The sequence below is a fragment of the Thrips palmi genome, unplaced genomic scaffold, assembly GCF_012932325.1.
Source record: "Thrips palmi isolate BJ-2018 unplaced genomic scaffold, TpBJ-2018v1 HiC_scaffold_15, whole genome shotgun sequence".
In the NCBI taxonomy this organism is placed as follows: domain Eukaryota; kingdom Metazoa; phylum Arthropoda; class Insecta; order Thysanoptera; family Thripidae; genus Thrips; species Thrips palmi.
The window spans coordinates 8253253-8269452 of NW_023144624.1; the positions used below are offsets into that span (position 1 = coordinate 8253253).

At 47.9% G+C, this 16200-nt stretch overlaps 3 protein-coding genes across 4 annotated transcripts; 1 reads left to right on the top strand and 2 right to left on the bottom strand.

Annotated features, from left to right (window-relative positions):
- Positions 1-485: 485 nt before the first annotated feature.
- Positions 486-8764, bottom strand: LOC117641675 (1-acyl-sn-glycerol-3-phosphate acyltransferase alpha-like). Of its 2 annotated transcripts, none has more exons than XM_034379184.1 (5): positions 8703-8764; positions 3873-4006; positions 3603-3784; positions 3341-3506; positions 486-3254 (listed from the first exon to the last, which is right to left on the bottom strand). In XM_034379184.1, the coding sequence occupies exons 1-5, from the start codon at positions 8753-8755 to the stop codon at positions 3076-3078; spliced, it is 714 nt and encodes a 237-aa protein (XP_034235075.1). In that variant the 5' UTR covers positions 8756-8764; the 3' UTR covers positions 486-3075. The 2 variants fall into 2 exon arrangements, with proteins under 2 accessions (XP_034235075.1, XP_034235074.1); XM_034379183.1 differs by lacking the exon at positions 8703-8764 and adding an exon at positions 5730-5947.
- A 2664-nt stretch (positions 8765-11428) lies between these two features.
- On the top strand, positions 11429-13873 carry LOC117641676 (peroxisomal membrane protein 11C-like). The gene is made up of 4 exons (XM_034379185.1): positions 11429-11875; positions 11959-12137; positions 12220-12288; positions 12366-13873. Exons 1-4 carry the CDS (start codon positions 11627-11629, stop codon positions 12580-12582), a joined length of 714 nt encoding a protein of 237 aa, XP_034235076.1. The 5' UTR covers positions 11429-11626; the 3' UTR covers positions 12583-13873.
- Positions 13108-15832, bottom strand: LOC117641677. The gene is made up of 2 exons (XM_034379186.1): positions 14957-15832; positions 13108-14848 (listed from the first exon to the last, which is right to left on the bottom strand). The coding sequence occupies exon 1, from the start codon at positions 15652-15654 to the stop codon at positions 15271-15273; it is 384 nt and encodes a 127-aa protein (XP_034235077.1). The 5' UTR covers positions 15655-15832; the 3' UTR covers positions 13108-14848; positions 14957-15270.
- Positions 15833-16200: the final 368 nt, after the last annotated feature.

The following is a 16200-nucleotide window of genomic DNA, read 5'->3' on the forward strand; positions in this document are numbered from 1 at the left end:
CCGGAGCCGCAAGCCGATGCCGCCTCTGCTGCTCCTGTTGCTCCTCCGTTATGCGCTTGCCCCGTCTGGATAGGCGACCCAACTGACGCAGCCGTTTGGCGGGCACACACCGCAGGCGCACTGCAGCGGCGGGAAATCATATTCCCGAAAACTTTTAGACTAGCTCAAGGCGGAGGGGAGGCCTAATGGGTCGAGGCTGTCGATGAAAGGAAAAGTGACTCAGGGCGTAGAGGAAGCGTTCACCGCAATGAGGGGACAAGGACAATTCCGACTCCCAGGCGTGGCAGGTGTCTTCTGTTGCACGTCTCCTGTGACGTGCCAAAAGTGAGGTCTACCCTCCCGGCGCGGTATAAGGATGGCGCCAAAAACATTACTCTCCCCGCGGGATCAAAACCAGCCACATCAGACTTTTTTATTTTTCAAATGTCGTTGTGAGAGGAGGGCGTTTCTTGCATTGTGGTCCGCTTAATAAAATATTCCAAGAGATACTTGATAAAATTTATTCACACTAAAACAATATCAAAAGAAATACAGGTGGGCAAACAACAGCTACAGTAGAGGCAAATGCCTTCCCTACACAGGTACGAAAGTCTATAATAGAAGGCCATATCAACTCATAATTTCTCATTGTAAACATGAAGCCTTCAACATCTTGGTCATTTACAACCACTAAGGATAAAAAGAAGAAGAAAAGATGATGAGACACAACCTCAAGAAAAGCTTAGCTAGTTTCTTTACTTTTACAAAATCACAAGAGTGACTGACAAATATCTTTGGCCATTTTTCTTTCCCATACCTACAGCAGAAAATTTGCAAGCTTGGCTCCGCAAGTCTAAATGTTATCAAAGAAAGAAGATAAGCTTGCTCTTTTCAAACATATTGCACAACAGGTTAATTTAGAATCAGCAAATGATTTATAGAGCAGAACACAGGATGAGATAGGGAGGTTATTATATTCCGAAATATTTTCATCTCGGTTTGTCATACCACATAAAAATAGCACAGCCATGTCCAAATTACTTCATTGAGCTGAACAAGATCTACATGAATGTGGAACGTGTGTAAGCGAATCTACATAAAGTAGCCCCCTTAGACTTTTGCACTGGGTGGTTATTTCATCACTCTTGGCAAGAAAATTAGGTGCTTGGCTTCACACACACATGTGAACTGAAGGGCCAGAAAAGTACATATTATGATAATATGTAATGAAACAATGAAAACACTCAACGAAAACTTCTGTAACATGTAACTGACACATTTTGTATACATGTACATTGAACACATTAGCTTCCTGCCTAACATTTCAAACAATCCTACTTGTTTCCCACTCCTTCCCTTCAGAAGTGAAATTTTCCATAGGTTTCAAAACCATCATGAAATGATACAGAAATATTTTAATGATAAAGAACTACAGTATAAATATGAACTTCCAATGATCTCTTGAGATTTGACACAATTTTGCAGTGAGCAACAAATTTTGGCAAATATAGGGCAATTTTTTTTTAAATTCTATACAGAAACAAATTTAAAATAAAAAATGGAACTTAAGGACAAACCTAATGCGAGCTGAAGGAAAATACAATGATGAGTTTAAAACAGGAATAGGAACATGCGCCTAAAACAAGGTCGAAATACTGCTTTAAATGTTATGTTATACATTGTTCTATCATGCTGAAAAACCAATCCACTCACAAACACATTTGTTTAAAGTTGAAATTTTAGATCAACTGAGCAGTTAACATTCCTTTGCCTCTGTTAGAATATTACAATGCCTCATACATCCTCATTGAAAAAACTTAGTTTTCTGAGCACTTGGTCACTAGCATTCTTCTTCTTATTACTGTTTTTATTATTAAGAAGGCCTCTGTAATGTCCAGAGGAAGAAAGAAGAAGAAAAAGATGATGAAGACGAAGAATTGGAACAAGAAGAATAAGCCAGTTATAAAAGAGTCAATCCAATCTAAGAGGAATGATGTTACATTACCAAAATAATCAACATTGAGGCAAATACTTAACTACTTTCGACCGAACTGCTGATGGGCTAGTCCATTCTAACATAAAATTGAAAGTTTAACATATTGAGCTAGAGAAAATTTTACAAGGGTGTGTAAACACGATTGAAAAGTTAAATAAAAATAAGTATTATGAAGGGTACAACAGCAAGTCCTACAATTATTACAACCTCATTGAGATATCAGTCATTTCACTATCTGTGACTAAGTCGAAAGGAAACAAATGCCCTCAATAAAGGAGGCCACATTTTATTACTTTCATGTTTTAAGTTTAAAGCTGCATTATCAACCCTTTTTACCAGTAGCAACTATTGAGAGAAAAAAAGCCTAATATGGTGAAAGCACCAACAAGAGCCTACTATAAGATAAAATTAAGGTACTTCTGCCCATAATAAGAAATGGACGGTCATCATGGAATTATCATCTGGGCATTTTGTGTCCAGGAAACTTGAAACTCATGGCTAATACACAAGTAAAAGAATTATTACAGAGAGGTCAGTTTGGCTTAAATAGAAACTGCATCAAAGGTATTCTTGTCCAAATTTCAAAAGTGACCTAAAAAGCAAAGTGAAATGATGTATAATACATACAGTATTACTCTTAATTTCAACTCCATGCCAAAATAAGAAATGCCACAGGATGTGGGATAAAACACCAGCCAAATCTGACAAACGTAGAATACTATCACAGGATGCGCAACAAAAAAGAACAAAGTCACTGACAATATAGTGATACTAACATTACCAAAAAGGAAAAGAAAACACTTACATAAAACAAATGGTTAACATAACACTACCCATTGAGCTCTTAAAATTAAATTTCATTCCCTAATCCTTTACCCGCAAACAAAATACACTTTGAAAACGATACTATCAAACTTAAATAAAGGCATAATACATTATTAAAAGAGTTCATACAAAGATCAAAATTCAACAGCCATAAAAAAAGAAACGAGACATGAAGAATTTTTTCCCAAAATATAAAGCATTAAACAACTTCATGGATGCTTTGGCCTAATGATCAACTGTACAGTTTAATGATTGAATAAAACTATACAGAGGAACTACTCCGCTTTTGAAGAACGACTATTGCATGATGGCACAATGTCTGCTTTTACTTCATTCGACATCTTGGAGAATTCTTCTGTCATATGTTCTCGGACTTTCTGCATGAGGCCGTCTATGTCATCCATGGTCAAGCCCTCAGTAGAAATGGGGGGAAGGGCAGAAATAATTACTTTCCCTGCAAAACATAGTAGAAATCATAGCGTGAATCATGCTCATCTGTTAAAAATTAATAAACTGTACATTTGAGCCCAGAAGCCTTACCACTGTCTAAAGTGCGATGCCTGTCATCAAGGAAGTAGTATGGAGAGTACACAACAGGTAGAATCGGTAGCTGAGCACTCACAGCAACATGGAAAGCTCCCTTCTTGAAAGGGTGGATCTCTCCAGTATTTTTCCGAGTACCCTCGGGGAAAATCCACAATTTAATCTAAATCAAAAGAGCAAACGGCAAAAGTTCAAGGACAGTGCACGAAATGGGGAATGGGAACGAGAGAAGCCGTGGGAGAGACCTCAGACAACGCACCTGGTCCTTCTTGATGATGCTGGCGGCCTTGTTGATGGCAGCCCTCGCTCCCCCCGCGTTGAGCCTGTCGATGAAGATGAGCCCGCACAACCAAGCGGCCAGGCCGAAGGGCCACGCGTAGAACAGCTCTTTCTTGGCCACCACGGTGCATTTCCGCATGATGGCCCAGATCTCAAACATGCCTTGGAGCAGAGGGAAATCCACGGTCACAAAAATATGGTCCCTTACAGTGCAGTTGGATGACAAGGCAAGGTGAGGGATGAGACTCACCCAGGATGTCCAGGGAGCTTTGGTGGTTGGCGACAATGACGCAGGCCTTCTGCTCCGCCAGGTGCTGGCTACCCCGCAGCGTCCACCGAAGGCCGATCAATCTTGAGATGTGCTTGCATATCGCCGACGCCAGCCTGCGGCAGGGAAACATGACGATAATGGTGGCGCCAATCACAGTGGACCCACCCGACACCTCGCACCCAGCAAGCAACCTGTCTCTTGGTTCAGCAAATTCAAGTCTCTGTCCCTCAGGGGACAACAACTCCACGTTTAAACTCCCTAGAGAAGTTGCGTGTCTGCGAGAGTTTCAATCGTTTCAAGGACGCCCTTCTGCCTGAGTTTGCGCGTGATTTCGGTAGGAGAAGGGTACGCACAATTTCACGGGTTGTTCGCCTTTTGCTGGAAATTGCTCTTAGATAGAACAGGAAATGGCTGATTCATTTGGTTGAAGGTTCGGCCGCGCGCACCTCTGGTTAGACCGGCACTTTGCTGGTTGGTTCAATTCGAACTTCCCACGCTTTCTCTATTCGTTGCCAGGAGGAACTCGCAGGAACCGAGCACGGTTCGACAGAGGTTCGATAGAGATTCTCGCGAGCTTAAAAGGAAAGTCAAGCCGTGGCAGGGTAGGCAATGCGACGCACGCGTGCACATCGGGTTGCCTACCCGGCGCCCACGCCGCCTGCGAACGGCAGGGTAGGCAATGCGACGCACGCGTGCACATCGGGTTGCCTACCCGGCGCCCACGCCGCCTGCGAACGGCAGAGTAGGCAACGCGACGCACGCGTGCACACCGGGTTGCCGCTTACGCCAAATGAGTGCTTCGACAGAGACAGGCGGGCTCGATAGAGACGCTCAAACTCGAACTTAAAGCTAAAGTCAAATCGCCGGGGAAACCGCCTTTGCGTCCCCTCCCTCGAGTAAATCAACTATTTTTCCTTTTGGCTTTTTTTCCCATTACAAAGGGAAGTAGGATTTCCCAGTGTGGGAAGGGCAGGCCACTCGTGCGATAATGCGAGCGCGTTTGACTTAAATGAGGTAAGCAGGTTCCTCCGAAAATTTCCTCCAGTTTAAAAATGCATACTTATTAACGTGGGACTAAGCGAGGACAAACAGGCGGTAGGATTCCGTCGTTGCCGCAGCCATGCCGCAGCCGAATCGCCTCCAACAAACATCTCCAGAGATATAGAGATGGGAAACAATGCGAGCGCGTGCTCGAGCCGTTCGCGTTTCCGAACAGGGAGGACGGCGAGCACTGCCTTCGTCGCTCTGTCTCTCTCGCACCCACGCGGTACGCCCCGCGAGTGCGAGGGAGACAGCGCGACGAAAGCAGAGCTCGGAGGAAAGGAAATCAGACTGCAGACGGACGGGACGCCGTGGCTCCCATGCACAATCGTCAAGCTCGCCCGGAAAGACTGTCGTCACACTGTCGGCACACTGTCGGCCTGGCGCAAATTGCCAATCAAACCGAGTCGGGAGCAGCGCATGGGAACCGAGTACTAAGTAACGCTGCGGCGGGAAAATCGCAACACTTCACAAGAGCAAGCCGGAGCGAAGCAGGATCAGACACAAACGAGTCCGGCAGCGGTCTGCCACTTTTTGCACTCACTCCCACTCGCTTAGATTTCAGCCGGAAAACGTCTCTAGATAGGCACTTTGTGAGACAAAGCCTGGGCAAAAAGTATGGCTGAATTGAATGGAAACTCACTACTCTCACACGAGTAAACCAGACGGCTAACGAAGCGTCGCGCAGACACAGCAACGGGCACGCGAGCATAACGCGGTGGTTCTCGCAAATAACAACGACGAGGTGACCAACACAACAGTAAGGCGCCGCGGCACGGCCCCTTCGGCACTCACACCAGGTTGAGGACGTTGAAGGGGCGGAACAGGAAGGCGGGGATGAGGCCGACGGAGACGAGGGAGACGCCGACGAAGTACACCGCGTACTTGAGGAAGTACCGGCACTGCTTGCTCAGGATGATGAGGGCGGCGGCGAGGCACGGCCCGGCCAGCATCACGGCCACGCTCAGCTCGTTCGTCATGGCTGTCTCGGGGGCGGCTGTCTCGGGGGCGGCTGTCTCGGGGGCGGCTGTCTCGGGGGCGGCTGTCTCGGGGGCGGCTGATCTGGGGGCGGCTGACGTGGGGGCGGCTGGCTTGGAGGTGGCTAGCTTGGAGGCGCGTGGCGCGGCACGAGCAGCACGGCGGTACGACGCTTGGCCCGCCTCCTCGGGGCACACTGAGCGCGCCGATAAGGACCCCGCCGTGCCAAAGGCGCGCGCAGGCCGCAGGCTTCGCTGCAGGCTTGGCCGACGACGCGGCGACGCGAGCCCTCGATGGAGATGAGAGGCCGTCGGTGGCCAAGGCTGCGCGGACTCGCTGACGGCTTGCTGGGGGTGTCGGTGTCACAACGCGTGGCGGAGAGCCAAAGCTGCACCGCGTCCCTACGCGCTTCGCGCTTCGCGTCTCGTTCGGCGGCGTGCCGTCGTCCGTCTGGCCGTCGGGCCGGACGCGCTGGAGGCACCGGCAGCGCCGCACCGCGCCGCGCGTCCCCGGCCCGGCCCTCCACCATGCCTCCACTGACCGGCGGGGCGGACTTCCCCCGCGCGAAGCCGCGCCAACGAAGACAGACTCCTTGGCCGCCCTCGAACGAGCAAACACCGATGCCCTTCGGCGGGGACGGCGTGCACTATTCCGTTTCCTCTTAGTTCCAGAGACCGGCATGCGTCGCGTTTTATACATTCACCAGTTTACTACGGTTTACTAGAACCACGAGAAAAAGCGAGAAAAAGAAACACAGGATGCCGACATGCAGGCCCCCACCGAAATGGACACCTGTCTTTTGTCCGAGCTAGCTGAGGAGGCCCGTCGCTCGTGTAAGTATATCGGCGTGGCTCCGCAGCCGCCGCCACGCGCCAGCCAACCAGCAACTTACTATCAGAACCTTGAAGCCGACCGGCAACTTGAATCAAGTGACGCAGGAGTCCAAACGCACTTCGCCAGCTGCAGTGGCATTGGCCCTCCTTTTTTAGGCAACCTGTAGAGCGTCAAGTCAGAAGACTCCAGACACGCCGTGCCGCACCCTCGGAATCCTAAACCCTCCGAAACAGCGTGCTTCTTGTTTTTCGCGGACCGACTTGGACACAGAAAAACGAAAACAAGACGTTTGACACTGCAAGATAAACGCCACAATAACTTGAACTTGACACTGCCCGATAGCGAAGAGGACTTGAGGGGAGATAATGACCCCCCCCCCACACACACACACACACATACACAGCATCGCTCCAGACCACCATGCAAAGTCTCCCTTGGATGTGCCTTGCCTGCGAGGAACGGACGGTCCGAGCGTAGGCCAAGTTCAAGTTATCCATGACCACATTGACTTTGTCACTTATTTGTTGTTTACACGCATGTATACGGGGGCGGGGCTCGCGGGGAGGCTGCGGCCCCTCGGCCTCCGCCACGCCCTGGATCTCTCGCGGATCTCTCGGATTGAGGACAGCCACTCGATTTATGCGGGTCAATCTCAAAGAGGCGAGCCACACAGGCCGCTGCTCGGCTAGTTCGCTCGAGCCATGGGTCTGAGACTGGGACTAGGCAAGAGAGAGAAAGAAGATCGGAAAGAGTGGCGTCGGCTTGCGAGGATAGGCGATGTTGCCAATGTCTCATGAACGGACAAAACGACGGCCTTTGTTGCTTCCGACTGCCGTCTGATTCCGAGCACTGCTTCGTCGCTGTCTCTCTCGCGCCCCTACGGACCGCCCCATGAGTGCGAGAGAGACAGAGCGACGAAAGCAGTGCTCGGAATCAGACGGCTGTCGCGCTGTGACACAACTTGGTCCAGACTCGCCCACGCGGACTCTTTCCTTGACCCTCGCCGCCCTCGCCCTCGTGGCAGTGAGTCGGGGAGACAGCCGGTTGACTGGCCTCTCGGGGCATGCCGATTGTTGTTTGGCTGCCCTCGGCCCCTAGAGCCCCGCAACGGGCGCGCCGGGTTCGCGGACCTGTTTCGGAACGCGGAGTGGGAATGGGAGGCGGCGCTGGTCCATGCCTCATCTGCCCCTGCAGCCGAGAGCCGACGCTTCCGAACCTGAACCGAACCAAGTCGGTGGCTGCCACGCTGTAAGGCGGCTGTGGACCAAACCGGCATCGTGTTTTGGCTGCGCGAGGCGCGACTGGGCGCGGCGCGTCGGAGGCAAACCTAGTCGGCGGCGGCGCCCGGCTGCGTGGTGCCGGGTCGCTATTCGGGAACGAAACGGGTTCCGGCGAACCCGTGCCCTTGGGACGGGCCGAGTCGAGCCGGGCCAAGTCCGCCATGGTGCCGGCGAAGCGGCTACAAAATTGAAGCTCAAGACGCCCGTCGCGGAGGCCTTACCGGACACCGAGCGGCCGGGTCCGGATCAGCATCAGGCCCGCCAGCTTGAGGCCCTCGGCGCAAGCGGTCCTCAATTTTCCAGGGTCCTCGCGAGCTATTTCAAGGCAATGGCGGGCGACCAGTCGGCCCGGCGACGCCCCGGTCAACACTCCCAGACTGATTCCGAGGGTTGCTTCCGTTCCGTCCCTCTCGCACCGATGGAGCGTCCCGTGCACGTGCAGGTGCGACAGAGACAGAGCGACGAGTAGCGACTCCCGGAATCAGCCCGCAGGTTACGAAATTTCTCCGTTTAATTCTGTCAAGAGCATTCGGCTGAGCGAGCAGGCCATTGGCCATTCGTCATTCCACGGGGACGCGGAAGGCACGGCACGGCACAGGAAGCTGTCGCAATCAGATTGAGATGGGCGTGCGATGAGAGTGGCGCGCAGTGCACGGCACCCACGGCACCCACCTACCCGTGCCGTCGAAGAGCGAGGCGGGAGTCACACACGACGACGGCCATGGCCATGCCGTGCCGCTGACGCTTCGCTGCTTCGCGATAAGCACGGACACCGCTGTAGTACGAACGTCCCCAAAGCAGCCGAGCCTCGAGCCGAGCAGCCAACCAGCCCACATGAGCCACGAGCCTTCCCCCCGCGGCCCGGCGGGCCCGGCGGCAGGCACGGCGCGCAAAGCCAAACGTGCTTTATATGGTGATTACACGGTGGGAAAAAATATATACGACCAAACACCATCTGTCTCGTGTCTCCACATGGTCCTGTCGAGGAAGTCGTGTCTCATTGAATTAACAACGATTCGGAAAAACGGCCGAATGCGCGAACAATGCGAGAGGTAACTAACGTGATACATTGTTTGGTTAGGCGTTAGGCGCGTCGCGCTGCGTCGCGCGGTAGTCTTTAATTCTCCCGGGCCGCGGCGGACAGCAGTCTGCGCAGCGCTGCTGTCTTTTCCGCACGTATACGGGGCGGCTCTTGAGCGCGAGAGACACAGCGAGCACAGCCACGAGCGGCATTAGTGGCTAGCGTACCCATCGCGTTGGAGGACTGTAGCGCCTGCGAGGTAGGCCACGGATCCGTCCCGAAACACACGTGTGTGGAGACGGTGGCCTACACTGCCCCATTACCATTACCATTAGAGGCTAGACACACATGATCGTACGTATGCCCCGGTCGTCTTTAGAGCCCCTCAATCCGATAAGTAATGTAGGGCTCTAGTCGTCTTCACACGGGCGAGGAAGATCACCGTCTCCACACCGGAATGTTGCTAGATGGATCGGTGGCCTATCTCGCAGGCGCTACAGCGCTACAGCTCCGTCGCCCGCAGGCCTACCAAACAAACCTGGATAGCTTCTTGAGGAGGCCAGAAACAGACGCGTTCACCAGTACATTTGCATCAAGCAAGCCAAGCAAAGCAGTGCTCAAACCATTCCAAAAAAAAAGTGGAAGGCCACAAAAGTTACCACCACTGCCACCACCACCAATCTGAGACAAAAATTCAACCAAAGCTGCTCATTCCTTAGGCGTGCAGGAAATGGACATTACCATCCACCATTTTAGTTTTTATAAAATTCATCAGAGTTATTATTTACGGCACTGAAAGATAAGTTGTTAGTTAGTTGTCCATTGATCTTACATTTGGCTGAAACACGAACAGCCTTTGGAACTCGTTGAGGCTGCACTGCTTTCTGAAATCACGCAGAGATGCAGGTTTGAAACCCCCCCATTCTCACATTCAAGTTCAGTAAGTAGAAGTGACAAAATTTTGACCTCACAAATTAAAATGGGAAATGAACTTTCCTGATCAACTACAGTGCCCGAAGAGGGGCCACCACCCCTATTGGTACAAGTTTGCTGGAATCTCTGGAATCATGGCGATCACGTTTGACAAATTCTGTCATTTTCACGTTTTGAGTCATTCCACGTTTTCGAGCTATTTCAACGTTTTCGAACCAATTTTGAAAATTTCACGCGAATCCTGTAAAATCGTAATCCCGTAACTTGTACCTGAAATGAGAGTGCCCCCTGGGGAAAGCAGATGCCAAACAAAAGTCTAAGCATGCTACTGCGATGCATCGAGCTTCAAACAGTGATTATTGAGTCACTGCATGAGGCATACTGTCTAATGATCAAAGAAATACTCAATGTGAAAACAAATACTTCAATTTCAAATTTGACTACATAATAAGACCTAGATATTTCACTACACACATGCGTTTGATTTTCCTTCATGTAAAAAATAAATCAGATTTACATTGCCTAGTGAGCTTGACAGAGATAAGTGCCAAGTTTCTCACGAATTGAAAACTTCAGAAGAGACACAAGCAGAAAAAGTAGAAAGCTAAAACCCTTTTGCACACAATAAGAAAGTGAATAAAGAAAAACTTGCAATGCAAACTGAACGAGCCTCAGTATAAAATGACATTCTACGGGCCCATCATTAGAAACATGTTCACTCGATCTCTGACAAAGTATTCCGCAATGAGAGGAAATTTGGATTCAAGTAGATAGAAAACGATACACGGGGGAGCACCGGTGACGTTGAGGTTATAAGAAATAAAGTGTCACAACAAAGAATGAGAATTTACTGACGAACTTTTCAGGAGAAAGATGACACCGTCCAATTAGCAAAAAAACTCAAAGAAAGGTGCTGAAATTGCTCGAAATAAGATGACAAGAAACAAAATCAAAGTACTCACAGAAGGTTGGTGACATCCCCCGCGCGAAACGCCATGATTGGTATAACAAAAACGGCAACTATCATTACTAGCGCGTAGTACACGAAAAACTTAAAACAATAACGAAATGCTCTGCTCGTTTCATAAAGAAACGGTAAAGCTAAAACTAATGAAATGGAAAGAACTTCAAGTAAACTAGGAGCCATGTTTAGTGTTTGTGTTTTGTCGCTGGCTTCTTCTTCTTCTCCTTCTTCCTCGACCCAGAAAGCAGACGATGTTTACACAATGTTGCCAACATTACAAACTGACAGATTGAAGACCTAAATGATGGTCCTTTTCGACGTAGTTCTACATTTGGGATAAACTACTGTCCTAATAATGTTTATCTCTCACGATGGATGCGTTGAAGAAGTAATTGATGGTGAATTGAACGAGAATAGCTGCGATTTTACTTAGTTCAAGTTTCTTTTCTTATCTTATTTACAGAGCAGACAATATTATTTACAGGAGCAGGAGCAGGAGCAGGTCGCCAGGTTACGTGGAGGTGTTAAAAAACATTGGGCTAACCCTCGTGGACTTTGACACTAGGGATTTCAAGGGAAATTCGCCTTGTCAGTCTTCAAAATCTCACACCTACCGTCAACCACAGAAGTTCGCGCTCGTGATATGTGCTGACATTTTTATTTACTCTATTTATTTCTTAAAATGAGTACCTCAAAGACCATATTGTTAGATCGCTTAGACGAGTATCTCGACACTTACAGTGGGCGAGATAAATTTCTTAAAGCTCTGTGTTACTCATTAAAGTTTGCGACAGGTTTTACTGACTCTGAGAAGAGTCTTCGCGATTTGAAGCTTGTCAGTTCTGAGATAAGTAACTGTCGAACCATTCTCAGATTTCTTGATTATGTGTCAGTTGCAAAGTATGTTCTTTCCTATAAATTTGGTAAAAATGTGGGTATTCTGCTCAACTCATCTTCATGTGTACTTATTAAAAGTTGACGTTGGTTTACAAGAAATCTTCTAAAACATTTCAGGAGAAAGACAAGTATCTAAAGATGATAGGAAGAGCAAGCTGCATTCTTGACGTTATATTTTATCCGTTGGAGCAAGTTGCATGGTTTGCAGAGAGAAAGATTATTAAAGTGAATCCAGATCCTTGGTCTGACGCAAGTACTGTATGTTGGGTTCTATCTTTATACCTTGGCTTGATGAAGTAGGTATATTTATCAGAACTTGGATCTATTTGCCAGTCAACACTTTACCAATATATTTTGCCTTTGCTTTTGTTTTTCTAGAGCATTGAGGAGTCTGTCGCTTCTTGAACAACATAAAAAGTGTTTAAAAACGACTGATGCTGATGTCGGGTATGAGAACAGAACATAGTTATTTTCCTTTTTCTTTGATTGGTAAAAAGGTTTTATTTATTACATTCTATTTTCAGAGTTTCCCTTCAAAGACTACTTGTTCAACAAAGAGGCTTGCTTCTGCTTGCTGTTCGCACATCTTGCGATTTGGTGTATGCTGTTCATTACTTGCCTGAAGGATTCCTCTGGTCTACGAAACTAAAAACTTGGCAAGTTGGTGCTTTAGGAATGGTTTCAGCTGGAATTGGAATTTTCCAGTCTCTCTCTTCATGGACTAAAATGCCTCCCTCTTAAAAATATTTTGGTTGGGTTCTTTAGAAATTGAGTCTGTTCATTGGGCTCATTTATCATCTTTATTGGGGTGTGGTGTAATAATTTGTATGAAGAGTAAGGGGGAAGTAGAACAAAGCTCACAATAAACCACCATTCTCACGCTGACATAGAAAAATATTGCCAGTGCGAGAGTGACTGTCATTCCCCATTTGCATATTTGTCATTCATCTTCTACATTAAGTGTTGTGGCAGATTCAGCGGCTGTGAAAAGTATTAACATGACTTTAAGGCATTTATATTTTAGTATTTGTTGGAGACTGCAATCTTAAGCTAGCTTGTTTTTTAATCATTCAGATATTATATTCTGTTGAATCTTAAATATTTTTATATTAAGAAAGCAATTTTTAACATAATGAAATTCTTTGTGGTGCCATATTAAAATGATGAAACTGTTACTGTGCTTAGAGGTTTGTCTCCTTTTACTTTTATTATTCAAACTGAAGTTTCAGGACAGAGGGTTGGATTTAAAAAGAAATTGACTTACTGTTTTCAACAAATATATAGGCATGGATTTATTAAATAGCATGTTTCCAAATTCCAACATAGATCATTTCAAAAGGCATGTTTTGTTTTATACTCGCTTTTTGTTGATGTTATTGTTTAAGTGTTGAAACAAGCCTTTGGAAATTTTATAGAACGCTCAGCATTTCAATTTTACAGTAAAATTTAGACAACAGTCTGTTTTCCTGAAAATACACAAGCTATAAACATATCGCATATGCAATAATTACAGTATTTTATAAAATCTAAGAAGAAACAGAACAGTAAAAACAACTATATAGTAATATTTAAAACAGCAATATTTTGTCTCTAGAAAGGTCAAGTATAACAACATGAGAGATTTGTTTGTCTGTCCATTCTTTTGCAACATATAATTGGTTTTGGTGTGTCTGTCTAAAACATATACTTCTCACTACAGGAGTCACTACTTCATGCTAAGTCAACAAGAAAATAGTTCACATTTCTTACTGCAGTAGAATGAAAGTAGTGACATTAATGTAACCATTTGATACCCTGATCAATCAACTTCTCTCAGCTTCATAAAGAAAATAAAGTTTATTTCTGTTTCTTAGGCATTAATTTTGATTTCTATATCATAGTTTTACTGTCAAGCCTTGATGAGGGTTACTTAGCTTAGAGTCATAGGACTCTTAGATTAGACCTCAAAGATTTCAACTGAAAATACTTATGTTCAGCATTTCAACTTGCCCACTCAGTTCACACAGAATTAAATTTTGGTGTTGGTTGTAAATTTATTGATTTATTTCCTCTGACTGCTTCCCCCTCCCTATGCACTTTGGCACAAAGAAGCCTTGAACTGAGATTATAAAGAACAGTCTCGTAAGTAGATGTTGACAAATCCAAAGTAACTTTGTGACATTTTTCTTGATCCACATCATGTGTTAGGTCCTTGAATTACTAGGAGTAAATCTTCAGCAAGCTAGCTTTTGATATGGTGTAGATAGCACAGGAATCACATGGGAAGCCTATATATATTACTCAAGCCCCTTATAGCAAAAACAGTGTTGCGTCTGGTTGACCAACCTCTTCAGTTGAGTCTGTGCGAAAAGAACTTTAGAACTATCAAAACTAGTCACTTAAGAGATAGAAACTACCAGTCAATATTCGCATGGTATGTAACCCAAAACTATCTGTTGGTTTAAAAGCGCATAGCTCATAAAATTTATAAATATTTACAATGAATGATTCATCACAGCAAAAATGTCTTACAATACATAGTAACAGGTTAAAAATACATACAGAAATGTACAGAACACAGATACCAATTAACAACATAAAAAAAGACATCTCAAATACCCTCACAAGAAGGACTTGACAAGCCGGTAGCCAGAGACCATGAGAATTAGAATTACAAGCCACCTACAAAAGTTGCTATCATATAATAATTCATTGCATTTTTAATTAGTGAATTTTTTGGGAAGAGAGATTCTTTTTCTCAAGTGATGAGAAAATTTGACTTAGCATCACAGTTCATTTCATTGAAGAACATTCAATGCAAATGTGACGGGTCCAGTTCATCATTAAAGTTTGTTCTTGAGCCTTGTCTCTTTCATCAAACTCTTTAATTTTGGCACATCTTCTGACATTTTCGTTAATGTTCAAACCAGTGTGGTTTCCTTTCAATCTGGGTTGAAGGGTTTTAAAATACTGATTTAGTAATTGGCTTTTGTTTCAGTGGTAAATGAAGTTGATACCTGATATGTTTCTGTAAAATGAGATGTGTAAAATTTTGAAATACTGTAGCTACTCCACCTTTTTTTTAATGCCCTCAATTTTCTTCAATGATTGTTAACTGTGACAAAATTGGTAATACCTCCAGACGTGACATGTTGTCTGCTTATCGTGATCCCAGCATATGTGCGGGTATCCTGAGGGTCCTGGGCCTCAATATTTCCATTTGCCCTTCATCGTAAGACTGTCACCCCGGAAGGGTGCGTGGGGGGAAGGGTCGAAGCACCCTCACAACGGGCAGGTTAATTGTGTGCCCAGACGTCGGAATGGTCGTCATGGAAATTCGTCTTCGAACCCCTACCGCTTCACGCGTGGGCAAAACGCACGACACATCGCAATGCCGAATGCTGATTCAATCAGCTTCTTGACGTCATCCTGGTCCTGGTCGCGCCATGCCTAGTCCTCCGTGTCCGAGGCGTGGCCGCTCACGTCGACGGTGTCCGCGTTGTCCCCCGCGATGCTGGTGCCGATGTCTGGCGGCACGTTGGGGACGAGCACGACCAGGAGGCGGCCGCCGCCCTGCAGCTCCAGGTCCACCGTGATGGGCACCAGGCCGCGCCCGTCGACGAACTCCTTGACGCAGAGGAAGGCGTCGGCGTGCTCCTCGTCGCGCAGGTCCAGGCCGCGCTGCCCCACCGCCCTAATGATGTTCCTGAGCACGGCGGAGCGCGCCCCCATGTGCGCGGCCAGCGCGCCCACCAAGACCAGCGTGCTGTCCAGCTCGTCCTCCCGGAACAGGTGCACCTTGAACACCCTGGACACGAGCTGGCGCTCCCACATGACCACGCCGTCGTCCGAGGGCGCCTCGCTCAGCACCTCTAGCACGACCAGCGTGACGGCGCGCGTCCGGGGGTTGTAAGTGTTGCAGAGGCGCGTCAGGTCCTCATGCAGCGAGCCGCCGAGCTCCCCGGCCGGCAGGTCCGCCCAGCGCACGAACACCAGCTCCTGGCCCGGGCCGGTGCCGACGGCCGCCTCCCCGGCGCAGTACGCCTCGGCCGCGTCCGTGCTGTGGAACAGCAGCCGCACCACGCCGCGGCCGTGGGCCTTGTAGCCGCGCCGAGCCGCCGTGGACAGCGCGGCCGTGTCGCCGCGGACGCGGGCCACCACGCGGCGCAGCAGCCCGCCGACGCGCTGCACGGCGCACGCACGCTTGTGGCTGTCCCAGTGCTCGCGCCTGCACTCGCGGCTGCAGTACGTGTGCGAGCAGTTGTGGCACGTCTTGAAGCGCAGCCGCGCCGAGGCCTCGGGAGCGACGCGGCCGCAGCCGTACCGCCGGCACGCCACCGCCTCGCCGTCCAGCGCGCCGCCCGCGCCGGCCCCCGTGGC

Bases quoted from the DNA above. Each gene is read 5' to 3' on its own strand.
- LOC117641676 (XM_034379185.1), top strand. From the start codon at position 11,627: ATGAGTACCTCAAAGACCATATTGTTAGATCGCTTAGACGAGTATCTC. The intron at 11,876-11,958 runs GTGGGTATTCTG...AAAACATTTCAG, and splicing joins CCTATAAATTTGGTAAAAAT to GAGAAAGACAAGTATCTAAA. The intron at 12,289-12,365 runs GTATGAGAACAG...TTCTATTTTCAG, and splicing joins ACGACTGATGCTGATGTCGG to AGTTTCCCTTCAAAGACTAC.
- LOC117641675 (XM_034379183.1), bottom strand. From the start codon at position 5,914: ATGACGAACGAGCTGAGCGTGGCCGTGATGCTGGCCGGGCCGTGCCTC. The intron at 4,007-5,729 runs GTGAGTGCCGAA...TCCCTGCCGCAG, and splicing joins TTCAACGTCCTCAACCTGGT to GCTGGCGTCGGCGATATGCA. The intron at 3,255-3,340 runs GTAAGGCTTCTG...TATGTTTTGCAG, and splicing joins GCATCGCACTTTAGACAGTG to GGAAAGTAATTATTTCTGCC.
- LOC117641677 (XM_034379186.1), bottom strand. From the start codon at position 15,654: ATGTGGGAGCGCCAGCTCGTGTCCAGGGTGTTCAAGGTGCACCTGTTC.